Source organism: Colius striatus, chromosome 1 (genome assembly GCF_028858725.1).
Source record: "Colius striatus isolate bColStr4 chromosome 1, bColStr4.1.hap1, whole genome shotgun sequence".
NCBI classification, from domain to species: Eukaryota; Metazoa; Chordata; class Aves; order Coliiformes; family Coliidae; genus Colius; species Colius striatus.
In genome coordinates, this window is record NC_084759.1 from 124,694,933 (window position 1) to 124,722,894 (window position 27,962).

The 27,962-nt window shown below is 48.5% G+C and overlaps 2 protein-coding genes across 3 annotated transcripts; one reads left to right on the forward strand and one right to left on the reverse strand.

Moving 5' to 3' along the window:
• Positions 1-127: 127 nt before the first annotated feature.
• Positions 128-15,392, forward strand: CLSTN3 (calsyntenin 3). Its single transcript, XM_062006249.1, has 18 exons — positions 128-236; positions 2,912-3,034; positions 3,969-4,164; positions 4,630-4,838; positions 5,152-5,301; positions 5,957-6,142; positions 6,609-6,878; positions 7,158-7,270; positions 7,350-7,512; positions 8,562-8,618; positions 9,306-9,463; positions 9,647-9,795; positions 10,265-10,491; positions 11,517-11,687; positions 12,269-12,414; positions 12,798-12,930; positions 14,373-14,590; positions 14,677-15,392. The coding sequence occupies exons 1-18, from the start codon at positions 152-154 to the stop codon at positions 14,845-14,847; spliced, it is 2,925 nt and encodes a 974-aa protein (XP_061862233.1). The 5' UTR covers positions 128-151; the 3' UTR covers positions 14,848-15,392.
• LOC104553949 (solute carrier family 25 member 36) lies at positions 15,380-25,985 on the reverse strand. Of its 2 annotated transcripts, none has more exons than XM_062006258.1 (7): positions 25,883-25,985; positions 19,040-19,216; positions 18,550-18,627; positions 18,127-18,227; positions 17,457-17,523; positions 16,971-17,254; positions 15,380-16,871 (listed from the first exon to the last, which is right to left on the reverse strand). In XM_062006258.1, the coding sequence occupies exons 1-7, from the start codon at positions 25,921-25,923 to the stop codon at positions 16,672-16,674; spliced, it is 948 nt and encodes a 315-aa protein (XP_061862242.1). In that variant the 5' UTR covers positions 25,924-25,985; the 3' UTR covers positions 15,380-16,671. The 2 variants fall into 2 exon arrangements, with proteins under 2 accessions (XP_061862242.1, XP_061862251.1); XM_062006267.1 differs by lacking the exon at positions 25,883-25,985 and adding an exon at positions 20,404-20,792.
• Between the last annotated feature and the right edge of the window lie 1,977 nt (positions 25,986-27,962).

Consider the following 27,962-nt stretch of genomic DNA (forward strand, 5'->3'; position numbering starts at 1 on the left):
CTGCAGTGGCGGGGCGGGGCGGGCGTGGGGCGCAGCCAGCGGAGGTGCGGCGCCGGCCCCGCGCGCCGCCACGGAGCGAAGCCAGGGCAGCGCCGCGCCGCGCCGCCGCTCCACGGGCGCCCCGGCCGGGACGGCACCCGCCGCCGCCGCGATGGGCAGCCCCCGGCCCCGCGCCGCCATCCTCCTCCCGCTGCTCTGCCTCTGCGCCGCGCTGCCCGGCAGCGCCTCCAACAAAGGTGAGCGGCGGGGCGGGGCGCCGCGGGCGCGGTCCCGGGTGGCGGGGACCGGCCGTGCCCCTCGCCGTGCCAGGGCTGGAGGGGCGCGGCGGCTGCGGCTCACCCTCCCGCCTGGCTGCCCTCGCGGTGGCGGGGCGGCTCCGCGCAGCCGGGCACCTTCGCCCGACGCGTTTTTGTAGGGGCATCTGAGCGGTCCCCGGCGGACCCGGCTTCCTCTGCCCCCTCGGGCGCCCGCATCCCGTCCCCGCTCTCTTAATTTCTCCATCTGTCTCCTACCGCTGCTCTTTGATCTGTTCTTTTCTCCTAGCGTTCGCCTCGCGTTTGCCCCTTTTCCACCCACTTTGTTCCGGGGATCGCTGTGTGGATTTAGCATCCCTTCTCTTCCTTAGCATGCCGAGAGAGAGAATGTGTTGCTTCTCCACAGACCCCTGTGGTCTCCAAAGCATATCCCCTATCTCCATCTTCCAGTTCTGGTTCATTCATCTGCAATCTGTCGATAGACGTTTTGTACAGCTGTGCCTTAACTGTGCAGGTTGCTTATATAAACCGGTATTTTATATGCTAAATATGTAAAAAATCCCACTAATGCCACAGCTGTAACATTCTGAATGCAGATGCTCCGTGAACACGTAGAACCATGGAGAGGAATGTAGGTTTCTAGATCTGTGGCTGTAGAGGCAGGAGCCAGCATTTCATCCGAGGGGAGTCGGTGCATCAGTAACCCGACAGGGTGGGAGAATCTGAGAACGTGTGAGGGACTCAAGGGTCACCGGGGAATGTGACACCTTAGGGTGCTTTCCCTGCTTTGGCAGAGGTGGGGCTACAGGGCAGGTGCAACACAGAGCTCTGTCTCTGCTGACATTGGCAGGGGCATTTGTTGGTACTGTACTGGTGCCAAGGGGACCAGCAGCAAGGCAAGGCCCCTTATGCTCTGCGTTTTCTCTGTCCTTTGTGAATTTATACTCCGATACATCTAACCACCTTTGGCACATTATCCTGGATTTGCGGGAGCTTTCTTGGAGCTGGCAGGAATCTGTAATCCTTAAAAAATGAAGTCCCAAAATGTTTTTCTGATCTCCAGGAACTCGTTTCCTGAGAAATCACACTGGTGATTCCCAAGTTGCAGGTGGATGCAGCAAAGGTTTTGTCTCTCTACGACCAGCTTTGTTACCCCAGCAACAGGGCATATTTGGCATTCGTAGCTATGGATTCCCACCCCAGTGGTATGGCGCACGGACAAGAGCTGTCACGGAGTGGAATCTGGGGGGGGTTATTGGAGGGGTGGGGTGAAGCACTGGCCCTTGCACGCCGGGAGGATTCCACCCGCATACTGAGCAGGATGGATGTTTCTCTGGATTTCCTACGCAATGCTTTATAATCTTAATCAATACGGGGAGGGAGAAACGCCAGCCCACGCTCTTTGCTGCTATTCCAGGCTGGGTCTGTCCGCCCTGCCTTGCTGGTGCAACCCGACTCTGACCCGTCGCCCTGTCTGCTGCTGGAGTCTACCCAGCTCCAGCAGCATCCCCTGGCCCCAGTTTGCAGAAGTGCTTGGTTATAAGGGGTACTGCCCCTTTTGAGTCAACACATTGCACCATGCTGCTATGGTTTCAGAGGATACTGTGCTGCAGAGGATGAATTCACGTATGGGAAGTAGCACCCTTGAGGGCAAAGGTTCTGTATCCTACTCCTCATCAGCTCTGAGCCATACTGGGCTCAAATTAATGCTTGGTTGTAACAAATCTTGGTCTCCAGGGGGTGGGAGAGTGGGGGATTATCTGGGAATGGAGGTTGTAACTAGGCCGTGTAATATAATCTCGGAGGCCCATTTGGCAGGGAGTGGGCATGGGGGAGGGGTTTTTAATTTGTAACGATTTTTCTTCTCTGTCCCTTCCCCTTCCCTTCCCCCCACCCCTTTATTTCTCCCTTTCAGTGCCCTGGAGCCTATGTGATAAAGATTAATTTGCTATTTCTGGGCCTGTGACATTTTTCAGAGCCTCCTGCTGGCTGCTGCCTCCATGCCAAGCCTGGCTAGGCTCCAGCCAACAGGATTAGCAAGGAGGGGCTAAAGGAATATGGTGCTTACCATGGAGTGGGGAAGGAAGGAGGAAGGAACTCCCAGAGTAGGTTGTTATACGTGTAGGATAACTGACTGAAAGTGTACCTGGGTAGGCAGGTCTAGATCCTGGGCCTTAGTCTAGAGGATGCGAGGCATGAATGGTAATGGCAAGATTTGTCTCCTGGGGACACTCCAAGGGAAGATGTATCCTGGATCCTTTAATTACGGCTTTAGTGAGCTAAAGGATTTGGCATTTGGGATCTCTCTGCAGGATCTGGCTACTTCTGTCTCTTGATTTCATTTTGCTTTTTTAACCACTCCAGCTTTCCTGGGCGCCAAGATGCCTCTCGGTGTGTTTCTAATAAGACAGTAACGAGGAGGCCAGAAGGAACATGTTGTTTCTGACAAGGTCTCCCAAGAGCCATGTAGAGTAGAACTAAAGAAAGATAACTTCTTCCTCCCAGCCTATTTTAGACATCTTTATTTTCAGAGAAGGAGGTGGGGAGCGGTTGGTTGTTACCTGCCAGTGGGTGGTATTCTGCTCTTTTCCTACTGAATCTGTCATTGGCGGCTAATACATTCCTGTGCTCTGTCCCTTACCCCGAATCCACCTCAGCAAACAAGCACAAACCCTGGATTGAAGCAGAGTATCAGGGCATCGTCATGGAGAATGACAACACAGTCCTACTCAACCCACCACTGTTTGCACTAGACAAGGATGCTCCCCTGCGCTATGCAGGTAGGTGGGTAATGACCCTGGAGAGGGCAGGGGGCAGGGAGGGACTTGGAAAGAGGCAGAGATGGGGTGACATTCATCTCTGTGCTGAATTCTAGCTCTCTCCACAAAACGGTCACCTTCAAACCTTGCTCCGGAGGAGGTCTCCAGTGGAGTCTGGAGGCAATTTGGGCACAGCTTGATTTAGGATGCTCTGAGCCATTTCCCTTAAGGAGAGAAATTGAGGGTGGAGCCAGCTACTTTTTGACGCAGTTCTGCTATTTCCAAAGATCACATGCACAGAGCTCTGTGTCCGTGAGCACTGTAAAAAGCTGGTAGGGCACACTTCATTGGCACAAATCACTGAAACTACAGGCGAGGCTTTACGAGGGTTGTATTCCTGGTGCTTGTGTAGGCCGTGCCTGGAGCTTCCTCACGCGTTCTCCCTCAGCTTGGAGAGAGGAAAAATGGTGCCCGTGAGCTGAACTGTAGGATTTAGGTGACTCTATCTGCAGTTCCCTGTGGTAGTGTGCGCATCCTGCATGTGGGGGTGGATGAGACATCATGGATGTTCACGCTTTTTGCTGGTTATCTGCAATATATGGCCTGTTTTGCCTCCCTGAAGGATGCAGCGGAGAAATGTGGAGCTCTCTCAGTACTGAGGCTGTGAGGCACTAGTAAATCTGGCTTGAGCCTTGTAGCCTCTGACCTTTCTTGATGGTGCTCAGGACTGCTTGCCGCCGGAGTAGTCTCCAGTAGAGGGCAATCTGAACCGTCAGTGGCTGTGGGAGATGGCAGGAGGAACTGGGGAACCAAAAATCGCTCAAAATGAGAGGTGGCAATGAGAGAGAAAGGAAAGCCAAAGTTAGAAAGGAAGGAAATACGGGAGAGGGAAGCAAAGGGGCATAACGCACTCTCCTCAGGCCTTTTTTTTCTTTTCTGCCCTTGCGGGTACCAGGTGAGATCTGTGGCTTCAGGATCCATGGGGCAGGGGTACCTTTTGAAGCTGTGATCCTGGACAAAGCTACAGGTGAGGGGCTGATCCGGGCCAAGGAATCAGTGGATTGTGAAGCACATAAGGAGCACACGTTCACCATCCAGGCTTATGACTGTGGAGAGGGACCTGATGGAGCAAATACCAAGAAATCACACAAGTAAGTCCATGCAGTCATCACTGCGTGTTACAAAATGCAATCTGTCACAGAAACGCAGATGAAGATTGCTGTGGGAACGCTTCCCTTAGCCAGAAGTATTTTTCTCTAGCCTTGGTGCCCTAACTCGACGTGTTAATAAAGAGAAACCTTCACTGACAGAGTCATGTGCGTGAACACACTAGAAATGAGGGCTGCTTGACAGCCACGTCTGTGGGTGGGGGTTTATGTTGCTGCATGTAGGGAGGAGATCCAGAGTCCGTTATCACTCCTTTTGTCCTTCTCTCATTGTCCAAGCTCCTGTGGGCTAACAGCGCTGTGTTGAAACCAAGATCTCTTTCCTTCTCCTTGCTTTCGATGGCTGGGAATCAGAGCGGTGCACTTTAGGAGAGTGACTTAGACCAAAATGTATGTGGTGTATGGCTCCTAATCAGCCAATCAGTTCTTATTGGTGTCTCTCTGCATCAGGGCCACAGTGCACGTTCGAGTAAATGACGTGAACGAGTTTGCTCCTGTCTTTGTGGAAAAGTTGTATCGTGTGGCAGTGACTGAGGGAAAGCTGTATGACCGCATCTTGCGTGTGGAGGCCATTGATGGAGACTGCTCGCCACAATACAGCCAGATCTGCTACTACGAGATCCTCACCCCCAATATTCCCTTTCTGATTGACAATGATGGTGAGAATCTGCACCTGTGGGTGAGCGTGTCGCTCCCCCTTTCCTGCTTTGCTCCCTCTCTGCCAGTCCCGTTTGCTGGTGGACCCGTGTTACAGGGATTTTCTAGCACAGCTGATCAATCTCTCCTGGTGAAGAGAAGCAGCAGCCATTTTGTGATATGCTGAAGCTTGTTACAGAGTGGCACTGGAGAGGGAGGACTCAACTCCTTTTTGGTTGCTTTTGTAGTTGGTGAAAAATGAGAGAGATTTCTATAAGGAACATCTTTGAGGAGAGTGTCTTTCCTCTCCCTTGATCTCTTTGTTTTGCTAACCAGGGAACATTGAGAACACTGAGAAGCTGCAGTACAGTGGAGATCACGTCTACAAATTCACAGTGACAGCCTATGACTGTGGAAAGAAGCGGGCTTCGGATGATGCTGAAGTGGAAATCCAGGTGAAACCCACCTGCAAGCCCAGCTGGCAGGGTATGAAACCTCCAGGCACAGTTATGTCTTCCCCTTGCTTTTGTTGAAATACTACTCAGTCCTACTCATTGCAAATGCTTTTATGTACACACATAAATTTGTGTGCCCAATATATATGGTTCAGTTCTGACACCAGCACATCAGTCCCATCTAAGGGGATGCAGCAGACAGTTAGAATTGCAGCAGGCAATTCTGACACTGGAAAATCATTCCTTGGATTACCATGAACTACTATGTATTTGTCAAGGCTCATAGGTTGTATTCAATGTAGATTGGGTTTGGGGCTACTCATTTTGAGGATATTTGGTATCACTTTTCCAGAGGTGTTGTATGCCTACAGTTTTACCTTAGTCAATAGAATTAAGGGGAAACCAACAGCTAAGTATCTGCTCTGCCTGATAAGAGAGGCTGACAATCCGAGGAGTGATGCTACACTGGTACTAGCTGTAGAAGATGAGAATCTAGGCTCTGTGCTTTTAGCAAACCTTCCCTTGCACTGGTGCCAGCTGCATAAAACTCTATTTTCAACATGGAAAGTGCAAAAAATCTCTGTTTCTGGGCTAGTCCATAGACGCTGCTTATGTGTGTGTGCCAAATTTTCTGGCCTTGGGTCCTTGGCAAGAGCTGACCCCTCTCTTTCACGCTTCCTCATCAGGCTGGAATAAGAGGATTGAGTACACGCCGGGTGCAGGCAGCCTCGCGCTCTTCCCCAGCATTCACCTGGAGACCTGCGATGAGCCCCTGTGGAACATCCAAGCCACGGTGGAGCTGCAGACAAATCATGTGGCCAAGGGCTGTGACCGGGATAACTACTCTGAGAAGTCACTACGCAAACTCTGTGGTGAATTGGTGCTTTCCTTGTCTGAGGGCAGCTGTGATGCCGCATCCTGCCCCTTCCCTCAGAGGGGTTTGCAAGGGATAGCTCTGTGCCTCAGCCCGCAGAGGTGCTGGGGGACACATTCCTCACGTGTGCTGTGGTCGTTGGGGCTGGGAGGATGACTGTCTCACGTGCTGTGTTGAGGGGCAGCAGGCACCCTGCCCATATTCACAAGGCGCTTCTCATGCTTTCCCTACTGGGAAGCCAGAGGCTTCTGTGCATTGCCCCAGGACACTGAGTCTGTAGGACTTCCCTCGGCATGGATAGAAAAGTCACCATCCTTCTCCAGATAGGAGAAGGTCTGTAGGCAACTCTCCCTGAGTTCTGGGATGCTATGACAAGCCTTCTAGCACCTTCTTCATCTGTTCCCCAGTTCTCAGGCTCCTTGTTCTGCCATGCTGACATTCCTGACTTCTTCCCTTCTTGGTAGGTGCTGCTTCAGGAGAGATTGACCTGCTGCCGGTACCTAGCCCCACAGCAAACTGGACTGCACGGCTCTCAGTACACTACAGCCAGGACAGCAGCCTCATCTATTGGTTCAATGGCAGCCAGGCTGCCCAGGTGCCTGTGGTGAATGGGCCAAATGCTCATGAGGGGCTGAGTGACCACTTCACCCTGTCAGTATGGATGAAGCACGCTGTGGTGCCTGGCAAAGGCAGGCGGGAAGAGGAGACGGTGATCTGCAGCACAGTGCAGAGCGGTGAGACACTTTTCTTGGGGTGCTGACACTTCTGCCCGCTGCCTCTAAGTTGTTAATCCCTGTGAGGGGAAATCTCACGTGTTCCAGAGCAGGACCTGTTCAAGGGTCCCTCCTTAGGAGCACAGCTTCTTGAGACATCGTGTTTTCTGGGGGCAGTCGTGCCCACTGTCAGCACACAGTACTGAGTGCCAGTCGCGCAGGCTAGCGTGTGCTTCTGGGCTCTGGCTAGTGACACTGCTCTGAGGTGTGGTATGTAACTCCCTGTGCTTGCCCTGGCAGAGGATGGCTACTCGCATTACTCTCTGGCTGTGCATGGCTGCCGGATTGCTTTCCTCTACTGGCCATTGCTGGAAAGTGCGAGGCCTGTGAAATTCCTCTGGAAGCTCGAGCAGGTGAGGAAGCGTTTGTCTTTTCCCCGTGTCCCTTCTCTTTCTGCCTTTTGCTGACCCCTTCCTCTGCTGTCTGCCATAGGTCTGTGATGATGAATGGCACCATTACGCCCTCAACCTGGAGTTCCCCACTGTCACGCTCTACGTGGACGGTGTCTCCTATGACCCTGCCCTCATACACGACAACGGCCTCATCCACCCACCGCGGCAGGAGCCCTCACTCATGATCGGAGCCTGCTGGACTGGTGAGTGCCCACTCCCCAAGCTGTGCTCCTCCCAAACGGGAAACAAGGGAGTGGAGGGAGACACAGGAGAGGTGGAAGAAATACTACCCAGCCCTAAATGATGCAAACCACATGGCAGCCATCTTGGCATGAAAGCCAATGTGGCTCCTTCCTTTCTTACAGATCAAATCAGCAGGCCACAGTAATAACAGCTCAGGGAGAGGTGTCATTGGCAGCTTCGTGGACAACAGCAGTAGATTATGTGATGGATTTCAGGCAGAGGAGAGTTGGAATTATGTACCTCACTGAGGCATTGCTGTTTCTGTCAAAGCTTTTCACTAGAGGGGCAGCAGTACTATTTGTGCTGGTTGTATTGGTGGGGATTTCTGTGTCTTGAGGTGCTATATGAAGAAGTCAGAAGTCATTCTGCAGAGAAATTGGCTTGGAGGATAAAGATAAGGTTAGGTACATAGTTAAGCCACTAACAGATTAAAAGCCATTCTTTGGACCTGTAAGGCTCCATTCTTTCTGTTCTCCTGCAAGACAGAACTAAAGGAATTTGTCTGCTGCTTGCCTTCACTCCAGCATAAATTTCTAGCAAGATCAGATCTTTACTGTAGTACTGCTTCTCCCAGGCCAAGGATCTTCCCACGGCTCTGTGCTCTCGATTCGCCTTTTGTGACATATATTAACCTGCCTGGGACACCTTCCTGGAACCATCTGAGTTTCAAAGGGATGTTGCAAACATGGCTAGGACCATGTTCCACTAGTGAGAATCAGTTAATTCCCAAAATAGATATAATTGGGAAAGGTGGAAAAATACCTTATACTTTCTCCCTTGTATCAGTTACTCATCCTGCAGTCTTACCATCCACCTTGTGAGAGGGACTCTGCCCTCTTTCACCTGTGTTGTGGTGTCTGTAGGGTTGAAGGGTGCACTGCTTGGCACGGGAGTCCAGAGCTGTTCTTCTGGACTGGCCAATGCAACCACTGGTATAGATACTTGCCTGATCCTGTAAATACCTTCTTCCCATGCCTTGTTGCTTGTCTGAATGTTCTCCTTTTTGCAGAGGAGGAAAACAAAGAGAAAAACAAAGGAAATGAGAACTCCACTGATGCTGTACAAGGTAGGGGAAAGAAAAAAGATGGTTCTCTTCCCCTCTTCACCGTGCATGACTATCACTTCCTGCATGGTGCCTTCCTCATGCAGCTCTCCCAATCCTGTCCTGCCGCCTCCCACGATCCTGGGAGGAAAGCCTGTATTTGACAGATTAGCCCTTGATACCTTGATATCTGTGGAGCATGAAAAGGCTGATAGGAAGACAGCAGCCTGCTTTGAGAGATGGAGTATGCTTTAATGTGGAGAGAGAGTCCTCATGCCTCATCATTAAAGTTTGTCTCTGAAGAACACAGTAGCCATTAGAGACATCAGGAGATGTCACCTCATCCCTAACTGTCTATGGAACACATAGTTTCTTTTAAAAGCCCTCACAGGAAGCAGAATGAGAAGGGGACAAGAAATTGTTTCCATCTGGCATTCAGCAGTTTGGCAGAAACTTCTCTATGCTACCCACCGTTCACTGCCCTAGTCTCTCTGTTGGTCTGTTTTTCTCACTTTCCCCTATCTGGAACTCAAAAGACTGTCATCTCCTTAGTCCAGCATCTCTCATCTTCTTGTTGTCTTGGCTTTTCCACGCCCATGTCTCTCTCTACCTCCCTTACCATCCGTATGTCCCTCACACTGTTGCTTTTGTTGGTTTTGCTTCCCTCCTCGCCATGTCTCTCACACCCCCCACCTCCCATGTTTCCCTCAGGAGATTCTCTGTCGATACACCACTACTTCCATGGTTACTTGGCTGGCTTCACTGTGCGCCCTGGTAGCTTGGAGAGCCGGGAGGTTATTGAATGTCTGTATGCCTGCCGTGAGGGGCTTGATTACAGTGACTTCGACAGTCTGGGCAAAGGGATGAAGGTATGCCCATCTGCCCAGCTTGCATGGGTCTCCTCCACTCTCCTCCCCAGCCTTGCTTCCCAGGACTTTGCCTGCTCCCCGACCTCGGACAACTCCCCACCTTTCTCCTTTGTGTCTTCTCTTAGCCTGGACTCTTGGCATGGCCCAAGGAAAACTGAGCATTTTCTTCTCATCTGCCTGTAGGTTCATGTGAATCCCTCTCAGTCCCTGCTCACCTTGGAGGGTGATGATGTGGAGACCTTCAACCATGCAATCCAGCACGTGGCTTACATGAATTCACTGCGCTTTGCTACCCCTGGAGTCCGGCCGCTCAGGCTTACCACTACTGTCAAGTGAGTGGACAACGCAGCACCCGTGGCTGAGTTCAGCAAGAGAGTTACCTCTCTTTTGACTGCAATTGCACTCCATCATCTCGTACTTTAATTCTAATTTATGGTCTTCAAGTGTGTCTTCCTGAAAAAAAGATAAATTAAAGGATTCAATATCCAAGAGGATACTGTAATACTGTGTCCTGAGGTCTCTGCAAGTAGCAGAACTTCTGCCTTCACTTGTGGTGTTCCGGGTGTGTGGGCTGGTTTTCATTTTCTCTGTGGTGTGTGGACGTGACCAAGTCACCTGAAACCCAGCAATGTCGTTCCTGCCACACCTCTCTGTCTTGCACAGCAGGCTACAGGGGAGCTTTAGGAAGACTACCAGAAAGAGGATATTCCCTTCACTGGCAGTAATGGGCAGGAGATGTTCTTTTACAATGTCTCTGGTGGAAGCTTGGGCCAACTGATGCTTTCTGCTGCTGTCCTTCAGGTGTTTCAGTGAAGAGTCCTGTGTCTCCATTCCTGATGTGGAAGGTTACGTTGTGGTGCTGCAGCCTGATGCACCCCAGATCCTCTTGAGTGGCAATGCCCACTTTGCTCATCCTGCATCAGACTTTGAGGCTCCTGATGGCATCCCCCTGTTCCCCAACCTCCAGATCACCTGCTCTATTTCTCACCAGCTGGAGGCCAAGAAGGATGAGAATTGGCATGGTACAGGTGAGTGGAGTGTGAGGTGAGGTATGAGAGACAAACTGGAAAGATCTACAAGGTTTGCTGTCCCGCAGGGGAAGTAGAATCCTTCAGTAGTGTAGACAGTTTACAAATATAGAAGCAAGGCATTTTGTCAATATGCAGGCTAATCGGTTCTTATCCCTTTCTGCTCCTCCCTGTTCTTTTTCTATCCAGCCAATTCCTTTGCCTGACTCTCTCCTCCTTCTTTCCCAGGCTGCTCATTCCTAATCCCTTTTACATTTTACCTACATTTCCCTTTATTGAATCCAGCACTGGATGGATGTCCTGCCTGTTACACTCTCCGCTCCTCCTCCCACTTCCTTCTCTCTTGTTTTCCTTATTTCTTGCTCCCATCTCTTCCTGCATCACTTATTCCTGTGAAATTTCCTCACATCCTGTAATATCTTGTCCCTTAATTTCTCTCCATCATCCTCAGATTATTTCTCTGCATTCTGGGCTCCACATGTCCTTTCACTTCTTTTGTAGCTCTTCTGGTAATGGGATTTTTTTTTCCTCTTGGTATTCTGTTTAGCAGCTTTGCCTTTCCTCATACAATGATGAGTTTCTTGACTTAGAGCAGGATGGTCTTAGCCCTGCTGAAAGCGGTTAGTCATTGAGTGTGGTAGCCATTTCAAAGAATATCTGAACCATGGTAACCAGGAGTCCTAAGGTAGGGGAAAGCTTTCAAAAGCACTCAAGGTCTGGGAATGTGTCATAGAGTTGTTCTTAATTTGCACATTGTCATTGTCAACACTGTCCTTACAGCCAAGATGTGTTATGGTGAACCTGTCTAGTAATACCGAGTTGTTCCAAGATGACTTTATTATAAACAATATCACTAGAAGCAAGGGTTCTCCTCCAACAAGTAATTAGACAAACAGTGATTTTACTCAAGGTCAGCGATAGCCAAAAAGAAGTCATTATGTAGGATGTCAGTGTCTTTAAGTAAGTGAGTACCACCGGTGGCTGGCTGGCCTCCTGGACCTGTCTTCTTTCTGTTTGCATCTCAGTGACAGACACACGGATGTCAGATGAGATTGTGCACAACCTGGATGGCTGTGAGATCTCATTGGTAGGAGATGACTTGGACCCAGAGAGGGAGTATCTCCTCCTGGATGGGGCACTGCTGCAGCAGCGGGGCCTAGAGCTTGTTAACACCTCTGCCTACCTGACCATCATAGGTATGTACTCTTCTTGTCCACAGCTGTCTAATAATGTGTGGCCTGTCAGGGATCGCTGGGACAAGCACCTAACCTGATGTCAGAGATGTGTTGGTGTACTTGGTGAGCCTCTGAGATGTAACCACTTGTGTACTCCTGGCTTTTGGAAGTCTCGGGCCATTTCCTTGGGGAGGTGGCTTCTCTTCTGGCACACAGTCCTAGGCCATGGTGTCTGAGCTCTCACACAGCCATGTAACACTCCTTACTTCTTGGAGTCTGGTGTTCTCAGGTGCCAGCAGCATCTTGTGTGACATGACTGGGGGCCTGCACGTCACAGGTTGTGGATTGGTACTACACTATGGTACTCTCCAGAACTTCAAAGGGCCAATGCTCTTGATCTGTCCTTTCTTTCCACTTGTTTTCGCACACAGAGATTTCATTGGGTCCTTTGCACACAGCTCCATCTCTGTTCCCTTCGTAGAATTAATGAACCCACCATTGCCTTGGGTTCCTCTATAACTCCTAGTTGCTACGCAGTTATGACACCTGCTGACTTTAAAGCAGCTTTCTCACTCCACACCACTCCTCTCTCCTTATCTCAGGTGTGGAGAGCATTGCAGTTTACGAGGAAATACTACAGCAGGTCTCATACCACATCAATCATGGTGCTGCTCTTTATGAAAGGAAGTTTCACCTGTCCTGCACTGAGATGAATGGCCGCTACTCCAGCAACGAGTTTACTGTGGAGGTACAAGATGGATACATGCACACAAGAGGAAATGGCCTCAAGTCATGCCAGGGGAGGTTTAGATTGGACATTAGGAAGAACTTTTTCACTGAGAGGGTTATCAAGCAATGGAACAGGCTGCCCAGGGAGGTGGTGGAGTCACCATCCCCAGAGATATTCAAAAGATGTGCACACTTGGGGATAAGGTTTAGTGACGGGCTTGGCAGTGAGGTTAATGGTTGGACTCACTGATCTTAAAGGTCTTTTCCAACCATGACAATTACATGATTCTATAATATAGGTGCTTGTGCATGCAAGGAGAGGGCATGGTGAACGGGATATGTGCAGTGTAGAATGTGCCAGGAACACAGGGTGCAGTCTCTCACACTCTGGTCTTTCTGCAGGTGAATGTCCTCCACATGAACCGAGCTGCCCACCCTAACCATATTCTGAGTTCCCAGCAGTTAATGCACCGAGGCCATCATTTACCCGCCGAGTTATCTGGACACAGTTTGGCAAGCACCCGTAACAACCTAAGTATGTAACACTCTCTTTTAGGTTTATTCCTTTAAGTCAGCATGGTGATTTTCTGGTATCCTGATAGAACCTAGAGCAGAGGATTCCTTCCAGGCTCCCTATACCCATGCTACTGAGTTCTCATAATACTGTCCTGTACCACTTGTCATTAGCAAGTGGAATGCACTCTGTGTCGTGTTTTAGAGCTTGGTGCAACAATCCTCCTCTTTTGGTGCATTGTTTTCTTGATGTAGAAGCCATCTGAAATCTACACCTGAGGAGGTCTAAAAACAAAGGTGTATGATTTCATTCATGTACTCTGCAAAGGTGCTATGGGGGCTTGGGTAATATAATTTCAAGAAGCAGCTTCAACAGGAGAGAAATGAGAGAATCAAGACTGCCACTGCTCTAAAAAAAGTACAGAGGGGATTAGGTGGTGGTCAGCAAGGCAGAAAAACATAGGAGACAGTAGCACAGAGACAAGAGGAGGATTCTTGTCCCCAGAACAAAGAAGCCTGAAAGCTAGGCTAGAAATTAGATTTGTTGCTTTGTGCTGGCAGCTCTGTGACACAAGCATGACTACAGTCCAGTTGTGTCTTCCTAGGCTATGAAAGCTCTAGGACTGTTACAGAGGACCCTCCATTGGTTTTAGTTCCCTGTTGTAGGGAACATGGAAAGCACCTCTGGTGACAGTTTTTGCTGTATCTTCCTGCAGCAGCTGATCACGAGCTGGTCCAGTCCTGCAGCTGGCACTGAACCAGCACTGGGAGTAACCAGCTTTTGCTTTCCCAGCTCTCCCCAGCTGCAGCAGCAAAGTTGTTCCTGCTGTACAGAATCACCCAGAACAAATCCACGGAGGACCTGGATAGATTTTGCAGGGAAGGGGGTTACCTAGGGAGTCAAGGCTTAACCTACTGGCCTAGAACACAGAGGGGTGGGATCTGGGCTAAGAGTCTTAGATGAATTTCCACTTTCTTCCCATGGAGAAGGCAGGCTTTGCCTGTGGCACTAATTAGGCCATCAGAGCCACGACCTCTGTCCCACGTGCAGACTTCTTTTGGCTTCCTCCTTTCTCTTACTGCTTGCACAGAAATCACTCGCTCTGAAAATCATGCTGGTGCCCTTAGAGGCTCTCCATAGCATGTTTCTCTCATGTTTCTCAAGAGGGGGATACAAACGGATGCTGTGCAACATATTCTGTAGATAAGGATGTGCAGAGTCTACAGGCCTGGCAGACACCAGATGACCTGGGCATCCTGAAATCCATGCAGGCCTCAGGTGAAGAAACAGCAGCTGAAGGCATAAACTGCCTGTGCCCAGGAGAGCGGAAAAGTCAGGACATGTTCCTGTCTAGACCAAAAAGCCAAGCTCTGCCCAGAAGCCCCAGTTCCTGCAGGTCAGGTTGGAAATGCATGTTTCTGCAACAGCCTCCAACCACGCCTTCTCCTTTTCTTTCTCTGAAGTGGTCCCCAGTGCTGCCACTATCATCATTGTGGTGTGCGTGGGCTTCCTGGCGCTCATGGTGATCCTTGGCATCCTGCGCATCCACTCCCTGCACCGGCGGGGAACGGGGCAGGAGGGCCCTGGGGCTGCTGAAGGTGGGCAAACAAGCACTGCAGGCAAAGAGAGCGACATGTTCTGGGACGACTCTGCGCTCACCATCATTGTCAATCCCATGGAGGTGAGGAGCAGCCACGGGGGCTGGGATTGGGGGCAGGCAGAGGGGCTGCCAGATCCTTTCCCTTACTCTATGTTTCCCCTCCCCAGTCTTACCAGAGCTGCCAGGAGAGGGCAGCAGAAAGCGGTGAGGGCAGAGCTCGTGAGGGCATGGAGGATGAAGACGACAGCACAGACTCGGAAACCCCCGACTCCCTGGACAGCAATGATGAGGATGACCGGCACATTACTGGCAAATGCGACGGCTCTCACCGCTACTAGGAGCTGTAAAACACTAGTTCAATGGATCTCCCCAAAACAGGTGGCTGGAAGGAGAAGGTGTCCTACTCCTTCCTTCCCCCACCACGTACACGTGCGCTCCTCCCTCATTTGTCATTTCTGCCTCCCCTGTTCCTTCATGTTCTGCCATTCTCATTGTGGACATTCCCCACGTTATTGACCTCCCATCTGGCTCTATAGAAACATGTGTTAGGGCACTTGCACATGACAGTGGCACAGTTCAAATCATGGTGAGGAAGGAGGGGCTTGTAAAGAACAGAAATTTGGAAGGAGGAGCCAGCCATAAGGCTCAGAGTGGGGTCCCGCACAACCCCTCCCCAGATATTATATATATATATATTGTATATTTTTTCAATGTTGTCGTTTGAGGTTTATTCTCGTTTCATGCAAAAAAAAAACCAACCCAACCCAACCAAAACAACAAAACCAAACCACTTGCAGCTTGTGTCGCTTTGTAAAATTGTCAGTACTTCTAAATTAAATGAATGAAGGTAAGAAGAATGAGGAAACAAAGTGGATTTTAAAATAAATGGATTTCAAATAAAACGTTCAGGGCTTCTGCAGTTCTTCACTACAAGCAGAGAAAGAAACGGTCAGTGTAGCCTCCAAAGTGAGACTGGAGATTGTCCAGAACATGTATTTACTGAAATTACCACCTCATCTCAGGGAAGGGTTATGTTGTTTTTTTAACATATGTGGTGGAGCAAGAAAAACTTATCACCCCTGACCCCATCCCTCCACCTTTATGAGTCAAAATACTCTTTGTAAACACAATGTAGCCTTCCCCAGGACCCAACAGAGGAACAGGCGGGATTCCAGCCTGTCAGAGGCAAGTGTAATACATACAAACGTAGCACACTGAATTCTCAATTACAGGAAAAAAGATAAGGCTCCTTCCACACACTTAGTGTACCATCAACAGAAACAAGCCAACTCCTCAGCTTCATCTGGCTTTTCACCTGATCCACTTTCTTGACCTGCATAAACAAGTATGTTTCATACCAGGGTTTTCAGCTTGTAGAATAGCCACCGCACTTCTGAGGGAAAGAGATGTCCTCCTCTTTCTGTTGGGAATGGAAGGAATGGAAACACAACAGATACCGTCCAGCAGTGTCAGTTGTTAGGGCAGCACTTTGTAGCAGGTTGTGCTGCTTCCCTTGATCTACTTGGTCTGATTATTCAGACTCTGCAAGACAAAAAGAGCCTGTCAGCTGCCTGACATGTCTCGAGGCAATGGCTGCAACATGTTAAAGGACCTGAAGGAAGATTCTGCAATAGGACATCTGCTGGCAGCCAAGGTTGAGAAATCCTCTCTAGGGAGGTGAAAGTGGAAGAGCCCCTCTGAGGGCAGAGAAGGTCTCAGCACGAAATCTCTGCTTGCTGCAGTTCTTAGCTGGCTCAGTTCTAGCCTGTCTTCGTGTCCACCATGCCCACGTATGGTTGCTACTGGGTCCGAAAGAAGTGAAGATGCTGCGAGTCTCTAAGGTATTCATATAGGTCTCCTTTTTCTTCTTCCCAGTAAGTTCCCTCATTTCACAACAGCAACTTACAGCAGTTATGAAACCAGCACCCTGACACCTTGAAGCACTGGATTAAATCAATTCTCCAAAAAAGAAGAAAGGCTACATTGTGCACACTGGAGCCAAAAACTTTGCACAAAATATTCCTATGTCCCAAGAAGGCCACGCCTGGCCAGTGCTCATATGCAATGGAAAGCACTGCCTCTCACAGCACAGAAAAAAATCAAGTCTCAGGACCACGCGGTCTTATCCCTACAGCAGCCTCAGGCAGATGCTGCAGCACAGCTTACAAGGAGGAAGAGGCCAAAAGTACGATGAGTTCATAGGTAGCCATCGTGACAGCTGCGTTTGGGATCTGGCGGATCAAATGAGCCAAAAGCCCTCGGTATAAAGCCAAGGGTCCCTCTTCGTGGGCCACAAGCTGCAGAGTCTGTATAAAAGAACGGTATCGTGACCCTTCTTCTCGCAACCGTGTCCGAATGACCTCTGGAGAGACAAAAAGAGAAGGGGTATTAGCAGATTTATCCTTCAGGCATGGCAGCTCCCATCAATGGTAAAAGAAGCGGAAAGAGTGCACCCACTCACCATGTGGATATGCAATGCACGAAGCACATGTTTTGGAGACAGCAGCAGCTCCCATTAGTCCAAAGAAATCATTCCTGTTTGGTGAATGCGTAAGGGGTGAGGAAAGGGAATGATGGCTGTTTCTCAGCTGCTGTTTCAGCGCTTCATAGATGACAAAGTGTATGATGGTCTCTGACACTCCGGCGTAGGAGGCAGTGATTCCACGGTAAAACCCACGGAGGCCTTCCGTGCGGTACACGTGCATGGCACACTGGAGAGCATTGCTGGCCATCTCCCCCTTCACCCTGTGAAGAGCAGAGCAGGTCAGAATGGCCTACTGCTACAGTGACCTACGGTGCTGCTGCAAACACAACTGTAGGACTCTTCCCCAGTCTGCCCTCAAGACCCAGGTTCTGACAGCAAGTCACAGACCCCCACAGACCCGTTCTCAACCCCAAACCCATCCTAAATTGACACAGAGCGCTCTGTGTTGCTCTTCTGCCTCACCTGGCTTCCAGCTGCATCCTGGTTTTCACTAACCAGATAGGGTTGGTGAGTGTGGAACAGGTAATACCTGGAGAACAGAGAGGAGGACAGCCATGAGTACCAGGATCACGCTGACAGTTTGTGATGGAGTGCTGCTCTGTCATCTGGCTGAATTCTGCTTGGCAAGCTGCAGGCATTTCCAATTTGAGAATGACCTTGAGCTCCCGTGGGACAAGAGGTATTTCAGACAGACTATTTGATTCTTCTCCTCCATTCTAGCCTTTATCTGATGGTAATTAGCCCATCTGCTGCCAGCATAACGCTACTATGTGCTCTGGTATTACAGAAAGCAATGGGCTAAACTTAAAGGAGCGAAAGATTTTGTTAGAGAACCGGGATATATCAAGCAAGATTACTTTGTGAGTGGTCTAAATTACACACTGCCTTCTCCCTCACAGCTAAATGGAGCTGTGAAGGAGTAAAGACCAGATCCATGACTTCAAGAGATGAGCCTAAGAACAATGAAAAGCGAGAAGTAGTTTTGGTTACTCATGGAACTCACTTCCCCAGATGTGGAGGGAGAAAACTTCAGAAGAGAGAGCAGGACTGATAGGAGCAGCAATGGGGAAGGAATGAAACACTTAGAGACAGAAGGACTCCTTGGCTCTGATTTAAGACAGAAGAGGCTCACCTGCACAGGCTGCTGATAGCATGTGTACTTTCTTGGACTCCGGTACAAGGACAGCATTGAGTCTCTCCTTAACACCAGAATAGGCAGCAAAATATATAGCCCTTGTTGGAAAGAAATACAGAATAAGTTACAGCTCACCTATAAGGAGCAAAGACTGCACTGCTGTGGTGTCTCATACCAACTATTCTTACTCCCAGCACAGGTTAATCTAATATGACATCAGATACCATTTACACTAGGCCCACAGAAACCACTTTACAACTATGAACAGAACGTCCAGAAAATGTCTGTGTGAAGGGGTCCCATAGCACAATAAGCACAATGCCCAGAATGTGGAGACTCCTCAGAATGTGGAGCAATAGATGTCACGGAGGTCCTTTAAAGAGCATACAGCATGAGTTATCCTCAGGGAGCAGTACTCACCGGGAAGGAGCAACTCCAACAAGGTTTGGACCCAGACCTCGAAACAGGGACCGCATGCCTTCCTTCTCAAGGATGGCCCTACAGAGGAAAATGAACAGAGAAATCAGCAGAGTAACTACGCTAGGGGCCTTCCTGTTCCTCTTCCTTCTTTGGTACTACTTCTGGCATCCTCACCTCCCATGTTATCCTTCTCCTGCACTACTCACATTTCTGCTTCAGTTATTTCTTCCTATTCTTGTTGACACCATCACTCTAGGTCTTATCAAACCATTAGCTGAGAAATTTCTGACAGTCCCGAAAGCTGCCTTGCAGACTCAGAGTTCAAGGCACAGATCAGCTGTAAGAAGTACCTGTACTCCGATGAAACTTCCTACGGCACTTGAAGTTTCCAGAGTTTCGGCTCAAATGCTACTTCCATCTTTCTCTCCTGCCCCATCTCTCAACCTTCACCTTCCTGCTGCTAACATGCACACTGCCCTGTCCTACTCACCTCAGCAACTTGAGCACTCCAGGAGATGGTGGGCTGGCGTTCATCAACCGCATGCTCATCCCTGGCAGCTGTACCTCCGAGAGGCAGAGAGGCCGCAGTGTCAGTTGGGATGATTGTAGACGTGTCTTCACCACTTCCAGAGGACAGGTCAGGATGGCTCCAGCTGTACCACCACATCTAGGGCACAATAAGGGCATAACAGTGCATGTAAGAATGATGCCTTTGCAGGAATAGGGCAATAATTCTGACCCTGCTCATCCACAGCCTCTCCCCTCTAGGAGAGGAGGTTAGGTCCTGCAGCCTGCGTCACACATGACCTCTTGCTCTGACCTTGATTAATGTAATAATGGCTTAGCTTAGGACATCTCCTGGCAGCCCCACTCTGAAACCTCACTCAGTATGAGACCAACAGTCCCAAGTCCACATGGACTCAGCAGTCCCTCAGCTCAAAGCTGCTGATCTTTGCATTCAGAATTTCCCAGAGCAAACATTACTGCTGCCCTGCCTTGCTGCAATACCTTCTGCTGAGATCACTAGACACCATGCCTCACATCTCCCCGCAGCAGCACTGGCTCAGAGAGGGGCAGCAAAACTCTCCCACCCCTCAGCTGGCCTGTGTCTTCAACCATTTAGCCCCACATTTGCCAGAGCCTTTAAGCAAGATCTGTACTTTCTGCCAGCAGCCAGGCTCACCACCAGCCTGACTTGCTTAACGAAAGAGGACCCTGATCTTCACTAGACAGAAGCTATTTTTGGAACCTATGAAGCACCACCAATCAGTCCAGTCACACTTTGGCAATGTTGAAAGAACACATATCCACTTTTTCCCTTTCTGACGCTCAGTTCTCAGCTTCATAGAATGGTAGGAGTTGGAGGGGACCTTTAGAGATCATCTAGTCCAATTCCCCTGCAGAAGCAGGTCCACCTAGATCAGGTCACATAGAAATGTGCCCAGGCAGGTCCTGAAGACTTCCAAGGAAGGAGACTCCACACCTTCCCTGGGCAGCCTGTGCCGGGGCTCCATCACCCTCATAGTGAAATAATTTTACCTTATGTTTAAATTGAACATCTTCTGTTCCAGCTTCGTCCCATCACCCCTTGTCCTGTTGCTAGCTATAGCAGAAAAAAGGGATGTCCCAACCTCCTGACATCCACTATTTAGATATTTGTAAATATTAATAAGATCCCCCCCTCAGTTTTCTCTTTCTAAACAGCCCCAGTTCCTGCAGCCTTTCCTTGTATGAAAGATGTTCCAGTCCCCTGATCATCCTGGTGGCCCTGTGCTGGACTCTCTCCAGAAGTTCCCTGTCCCTCTTGAGCTGGGGAGCCCAGAACTGGACACAGGACTCCAGATGAGGCCTCACCAGGGCAGAGTAGAAGGGAAGCAGAACCTCTCTCCACCTGCTGGCCACACTCTTCTTGATGCATCCCAGGATGCCATTGGCCTTCTTGGCCACAGGGCACATTGCTGGCTCAGGGTTAGTTTATTATCAACCAGGACTCCCAGGTCTCTCTCTGCAGAGCTGCTCTTCAGCAAGCCAATCCCCAGCCTGTACAAAGGATGGTTCCTCCCCAGATGCACTTGTCCTTGTTGAACCTCATGAGGTTCCTCTCTGCCCAACTCTCAAGACAGTCAAGATCCCGCTGAATGGCAGCACAGCCTCCTGGGGAATCAGCCAGTCCTCCCAGTTTGGTGTCATCAGCCAACCTGCTGAGGGTACACTCTGTCCCCTCATCCAGGTCGTTGATGAAGATGTTGAACAAGACTGGCCCCAGAACTGTTCCCTGTGGAACTCCACTGGCCACAGGCCTCCAACTCGATTCTGTGCCACTGATCACCACTCTCTGGGCTCTGTCATTCAGCCAGCTCTTGATCCACCTCACCATCCACTCATCCAAGCCACACTGCCTGAGCTTTCTGATGAGGATGTTTTGGGAGACAGTGTCAAAAGCCTTCCTGAAGTCAAGGTAGATGACATACAGTGCTCTCCCCTGATCTAGCCAGCCAGTTGTGCACTCATGGAAGGCTCTCACTTTGGTCAAACAGGATTTCCCCTTGGTGAATCAATGTTGACTCCCCCTGATAACCATCTTTTCCTTCATATGTTTAGTGACAACATTCAGGATGAGTTGTTCCATTGCCTTTCCAGGGATGGAGGTGATGCTGACCAGTCTGTAGTTTCCTGAGTTGTCCTTCCTGCCCTTTTTGAAGACTGGAGTGACATTGGCCTTTCTCCAATCCTCAGACACCTCGCCTGTCCGCCATGATTGTTCAAAAATGATGGAGAGTGGTTTAGCAACCACATCAGCCAGCTCCCTCAGCACTCTTGGATGCGTCCCATCAGGACCCATTGACTTATGAGTCTTAAGTTTGGTCAACAAATCTCGAACTCTTCCTCTTCCACCCAGGGCAAGTCCTCTGCTGTCCAGGCCACCCTACTATCCTTGCTGGGCTGGGCTTCCTGAGGGCTGGCCTTGGCTGTAAAGACCAAAGCAAAGCAGGCATTTGGTAGTTTGGCTTTCTCTGCATCCTCGGTCATCAGGGCACGCTCTGTGTTTAGCAGCTTCTGGCCCTTCAGATCCTTTGACTGACAATTCTGTTCCTCTAGAGAATGCTCAGTACCTGAAAGACGTTTAGAGACAAATTTGCATGGAACAGCCATGCAAGAGGCTTTGGTGAACAGTTGTTCATACCTACTACACCCAAACTCGCTTTGTTTCACGAGAGATGGAATTTCAGAAAAAGCTCACTCTGCCATGAGGAAAGAAAAGCCAACCAAAGAACTACAAAACATCAAGTATATCAACAGATTTACACAGGACAGTACAAGACATCAAAGGGCTGGAATGATGAAAAAATATTTTGAAAAAAATCTATACAGGTCAGCGCACACACACATTGTTCTTATAGCTCCTAGGGCTTCACTTTGTATTGACTGCAGGTTAGGAAGGAAAAAAAAACCCTACAAACAAAAAGAAGCTTGTATGCCTACTGCAATAAAGTCTACAAGTCAAAGATCTGGCAGCTAGGTTATGCAGCCAGTGATGCCAGCAACCAGCAACTAGTTATGCTGCTCCATTACACTCATACTGTTCTGCCAAGCCCTTTGCAGGTCTATGCAGTGGTGATGACTTGCAGAGCAGCCAAGCATCAACAATTTCCCTCAGGAGATATGATGTGGAGTCTGGAAATAGGCAGAATATGATCAAAGAACTTAGCTTAGGCCAGAAGACCACAAAAAGCAAAGCAGAAAACATCCTGGCTCAGGTTCTCTGGATAAACAAGCTGACTGAGCACAGACACCAAGACAGCCTACATATTGATCTGGGAGTCATGCGAGTTAGGGCTTCCTTTTACAATGGTCACAGAGACCATATTTGTTCAGGGATCCAACAGTCCTGTTCTTCACCATACTTTTGACTAATTTGCCTGACACAGGTTTCAGACTTACAGACTTAGTCTTTTCTTGACCAAAAATGTAGTGTCCAATTCAGGAGAAGAATGAGTACAGTGATGACAGATGTATAAGAAGTCTTGAATATAGCAGTTTCAACTTCTTTTCTAAAAGCTGAGCAAACACTACCACAGGACACTTAGAGAAGAAGTTGCTTGGTATTCTAAAGAATTTTCTAACAGTGCCTAAGGAGACACAATGTTGTTTCATAATGCTTTCGTAATAACTCTTTTCTTCCATAAGTCTCTCCCTGAGCACGGTCAGGATATGAACTTGAACCCATGCTTCCAGTACATATAAAAGTCTCCAGAGATGAAGTTCATCAAGGTATCTATAGATAATAGAGAATTTTGAAAACATCAATAAAAGTTAGAGAAATTGTTACTCCTTAGTGTAGTGGCCATATAATTAGCAGTAAGAAAGTCTGAGATGAAGGCGTACCTCTGAGCCACTATGGCTCAATGGTGAGACTAACGATGATTTTCCAGGGAGCAAAGACCAGCGACTAAACAAAACCAAGGAAATAAGGTGTTACAGTTGTTCAAAACTAAAAGGAATCTCAGCTATGACATCTTATCATGCACTACATGATGATACTGCTGCTCATCCAGCATGAAAAGCATAGGTCTCCAAAATTCTTCAGAAGAAATGCAAAATTATGTACCCTTGGCATGAAGACTACAGACTTAAAGGACACTCTGTACTAATCAGTGTTGGTGGGTCTATATTGTTGTGCTTGTTTTTTAATGGAACTTACCTAACAAAAGCTGTATTCACGAAAGTAAAATATGTAACATACTTCAGTTTTGCAAAAAGTGAGCTTGATATCTCACAAAAACACACTTTGAGCCTTAGCACTCTGTCTGCAGCACAGATGCTAAATGGATTAAAATCAGACCACAAAAATCTCAAAAAGAAGAAAAAAAGATCAGGCCTATTCCTTCCCTGCACTGAAACTACTTATCAGTAAAGAAACAAACAGGAATGGTCCAGCAAGAGTCTAGGACTAGAGCTAACAACTTCTAGACTAGACCTAACAATTTTCAGTTTTTCCACCAACAAATAGGAGGTGACATTTTACTTTTGATAATAAACATGGGTGACACTGTCATAGCAAGGAGCAGCATGTAACAAAAACACACATGGAACTGAGCAGTCAAATGATGGGCTTAAACAGAGGGGTTTAACAAAATGAAAACTCTGAACTCATTGCTCTAGATGCAGGAACAAAAGCAGTTTCTGCAAAATATGATGAAAAGCAGCAGCTGACAACCAGTACAACACATACTCCCAGAGAAGCAATGGCAAAAAAAAGCAAAGGGAAGAAGGCAGGTTGCTTTACCTTAGAAAACACTGATTGCCTCTAGAGCTTGCTTTCACATTTTTAAAGGAAAATGGGAAAGTTTGAGATGGCAGAAAAAGATAATTAGGTGAGAGAAAAACTAAAAACCACAGTTCACAGAATCATAGAATGGAAGGGGTTGGAAGGGACCTCCAGAGATCATCCAGTCCAACCCCCTTCTTTTTTTTCAATGATTTGAAAAGTATATGGTGATGTGGACAGAGTTGACATGGTTTACTTGTAATTCACATTTTAGCCTGTACTTAGGCTAGACAAAATTTGAGATGTCTCAAAGATATTAAGAATGGCAATGCTATGTCAGACAAATCTGCAGTTAAACAAGGATTCTGCCTAGGACACAGGCAAATAAAGATCACCTCAGGAAAACTAAGAGAAATACTCATCTCTGGAACACTTCCCAGCATCCTGAAATTTCCAGCTCAGGGATTTCCTCAGCCAGAAAAGTTGCATTGCATTCAATTGCCTTCAGCACACTCTTTTTCATTAATCTTTTTAAAATGCTTCCTGGACACACAAAAAGGTTTTACTTTCCAATATCCTGTCACCAGGAACCTCAGAGTTTAACTACACACCGTGTTAAGAGCTATATTCTTGCATTAGTTTTGAAGAGACCTCTCAAGTTTCATTTAATCGTTCCCAGTTCTTGTGCTAGAAGACAAAGTGAACTGTTCCTTCATCAGTGATACCCATTTCATTAGGTAAAACAATAATATTAACTACATGCTGCAGCAATAACCTGAACTTATTAACCTCTTATTAATTTCATTTACCTCTTGGGTTTTAATTAATTTTAATTCAAAGGTTATTGCTTAATGGGTGAGAACAGGACACTGACAAAGCTCCCAGTAGCAATGCTCCTGTCACCAGCCAAACTCACATTTTTTCCAAGAGCCATAGTGGAAAATTAAGGTGAGGAAAAGCTTAAGAAGAAAGCTAAGAACTATGAAATACTAAGAAAGGCTAAGTTTCAGTGACTGTATAGTTCAAAGAATAAATTAATGAGAGAATAACAGACACAAAATAACAGTGGGAACAAAGAGGAAGGACAAACACATATAAACAAAGACTGACTTAGCACAGCAACTGCATTGGCTGCAGAAAACTGGAAAAAATACTGATTAAAAACAATTAAACATACTAAATTTCACACACTATACCAAGGACCTCACTGTCACACAGGTGGAATTTGGAAAGGGATTATGTGGCTGTCCAGGCAAGGCAGTTCTGCAGTTACTCATCAAAGTCTGGACTATCACAGTATCTTCTGCTTTAAGACATTATAAACTGCTCATTGTTCTAAGGCTTAAATGTTTTTTTAAGAGAGGAAAGGACTTGCTCAAGGGCACTCTAGGAATTCAAGAGTCGTTGCTGGGATCCACACTCCAAACACATGACACCAGAGCCAGCCATGCTATTTAAAGCTAGAAAAGACACGCAGGAATGTCAGGCATGTGAGACACTAGACGGCTGATCTCACAATCTCAGGTTGATCTCAGGATATGAGACACGGTTGGCTGCCCTCCCAAAGACAAGGATGCTCCGCTGAAGAGGCCCCGCAGCACCCCTCATCCCCCCCCAGTTCTGCATCCCGCTTCCCTCCCCCCCCCATCCCCGGTAAGCCTCAAGGCTGGCAGAACTGCCAGACGAAGGCCCCCGTGGCTCACAGGGAGGGTTCTCCACCGCCCCAGCCTCTGAACCCGACGCCAACTGGCCATGCCGTAGCAATACGCCTACATTTGAACCTGGCACAGCAAAGAAAAGGCGAGTGAGCAGGATGGTGAGCATGCAGCGTCTGGCGCAGAGGAAGGCCGGCTCTCCTCCCGCCAGCTGCTGCCGGACACGCGGCCCGACAGTCCCCGGCGCACAGCGCGGCCGCCGCTAGAGGCTCGCCCGCGAGGAGCCATGGCGCAGGCCGCCGGGCCGCTGCAGGCCTCGCTGCTCAGGGCCGGGCAGGCCGCCGGCAGCGGCTGGGACCTAGCCCAGGGCTCCCCCGGGAGACGGCAACCCGACTCAAGGGCCACTCACCCTCCGGCTAGCAGGTGGAGCAGGGTGCTGTGCTGTGGCATGGCCCGGCGCGCTGCTCTGCGCGGTGCGCTGCTCCGCTGTGCCGCGCTGCCGGCCGGGGGAGGTGCTGAAGGCCTCGCGGCAGCGGGTGGGGCGGGGAGGGTTGCGGGGCGGAGGGGGCGGCCCTGCCGAGCTGCCGCTGTGGAGTGCCGGCTGCGAGAGGTCCTGGGCGCGATGCCAGAGCTTGTGCAGTGCGGGGTCAGCGCCTTGCTCGTGCGTGTGCTCTGGGCTGAACCCCGGCCTCGCTGCTGGCAGGAGGGTGACTTGCGGAATCAAACTCCATAACTCAGAGTTACAAAGAAGGGATGTTTATTCGGCGCCGGGCGCACGGGGGATCGCTCCACCACAAATGTGCCCCCCCGACTCGGCAACTTGCTTGACTTACATTTGTTTCAAAGTTACAAAATCATATGATGACATTATCCGCCTAGACAAAGACACAACCTGTCCCCGATTTCGCATGTAAATTAGGTCTTTTCTTCCTTTCACTTGCGTGGTGTCTCACGGTGACAGCCGGTGATGGTATTTGGGGCCTTGTGAGATGAAGGCTGATAAGTCCTGAGGCTTTCTTGCCCCTGATCTTTGCACAACTTTAGATATCACTTGGCCCCTCGCAGAACCAGTTTCTGCCTTCAAGGAAGTTGGAGGACCCCGGAGGTATTGTGTGAGGAGATAAGCGTGACCTTTTTACACCTTGTGTGAATTTTGTCCTGTCTGAAAAATAAGCTTTATACTACTGTGATAAGTTAGTATAAGGTTTATTAGTACATGCTAGTGTAAAGCTTTACATCAAGGGGACTCCTCTCCTTCTGCTTTTGTGCTCTCGTTTCCCTTCTTGCAGGTTTTAGAGCGCAAATTCAGGCGGCTCCTTTTGCCTATATCTTTCATTAAAAACAAAAAAACGCACCCCAAACAAACAAAAACAGGTGATCAAAGAAACGTTATCTTTCTTCTGCAGGTGGAGGAACCGCGGTGGCAATGGTGAAATTACTTCTTCGAGGTCACTCCACGGGGAAGCGATGTGTCTAAAAGCAGGGCCTAGTCGTTCCTGACTCTCATCCTCTCAGTGGGACTGCAGATGCTTCCTCAGATGTTTAGTTTTCTATTTAAAACAGGCCAATGTGTTTCAGATTTTTTTAAAAAGCAGAACACATTAAGCCCGTGATTTTGAAGTTTGAAGGATCAGTATGTCAAAGACAGGGAATACTCAGGGACAAACGATCTCCTGTTGCTTTTGCAACTGATTTCGGGCAAATGCCAGTCAGGTCTCAATAAACAATGGGACCATTAAACAGATATTCACTATTGCAGCACTAGGTGCATGGGGGATCTCTCCACCAAACATGTACACACCAACCATTAGGTTTTTGTCTTATATACACAATAACCGTGGATATTCATCACATTTCTTAGAAAATGGTAGGCTATACCAATCACTTCCATAAACTCATTATCACTCATTGTCCCACCTTAGTCCATCTCTTATCAGTGGTTGTTGGTGATGAAGATTTAAGTCTTCCTCACAGTGTACTTTTTTCCTTAGTGTTTTTCCAAACCAACCTCGGAACTAGATAAAATCAGTCTTCCTCCAGGCTCCAAGGGTTGGAATTTATTGGTCTCACTTCTGATTGGTCCAAGGTTAGTGCTGTCAGCTTGCTAGATAACAATAAGAGTTACTAGTTCCACTGTTCCTGCTATTTCCGCAATAAGAAGCTTCTCAAGATTAGCAACTTTTCTACTGCTTCCGCAATAAAAAGTTTCTCAGGGTTAATGACTTCATAAAGCTGATATTTTAAATACCCAAGAGTTATATGTATTTACTTGAATTTCTAGCCAATATAGATAATGTTCTATTTTTAAAATATGTATATATTTATGCATAAAACAAGTGCAAAGTTTCAGAGGATGTCGGAGTTCACAGAATATCAACTTCCTGGGAAAAAAGCAGAATATACATCAACATCATGCTGTTGACAAAAAGACACATGTCATATCAGTTTGTATGGCTAGAAGGACAGCCCATAGGTCAGATGAAATAAGC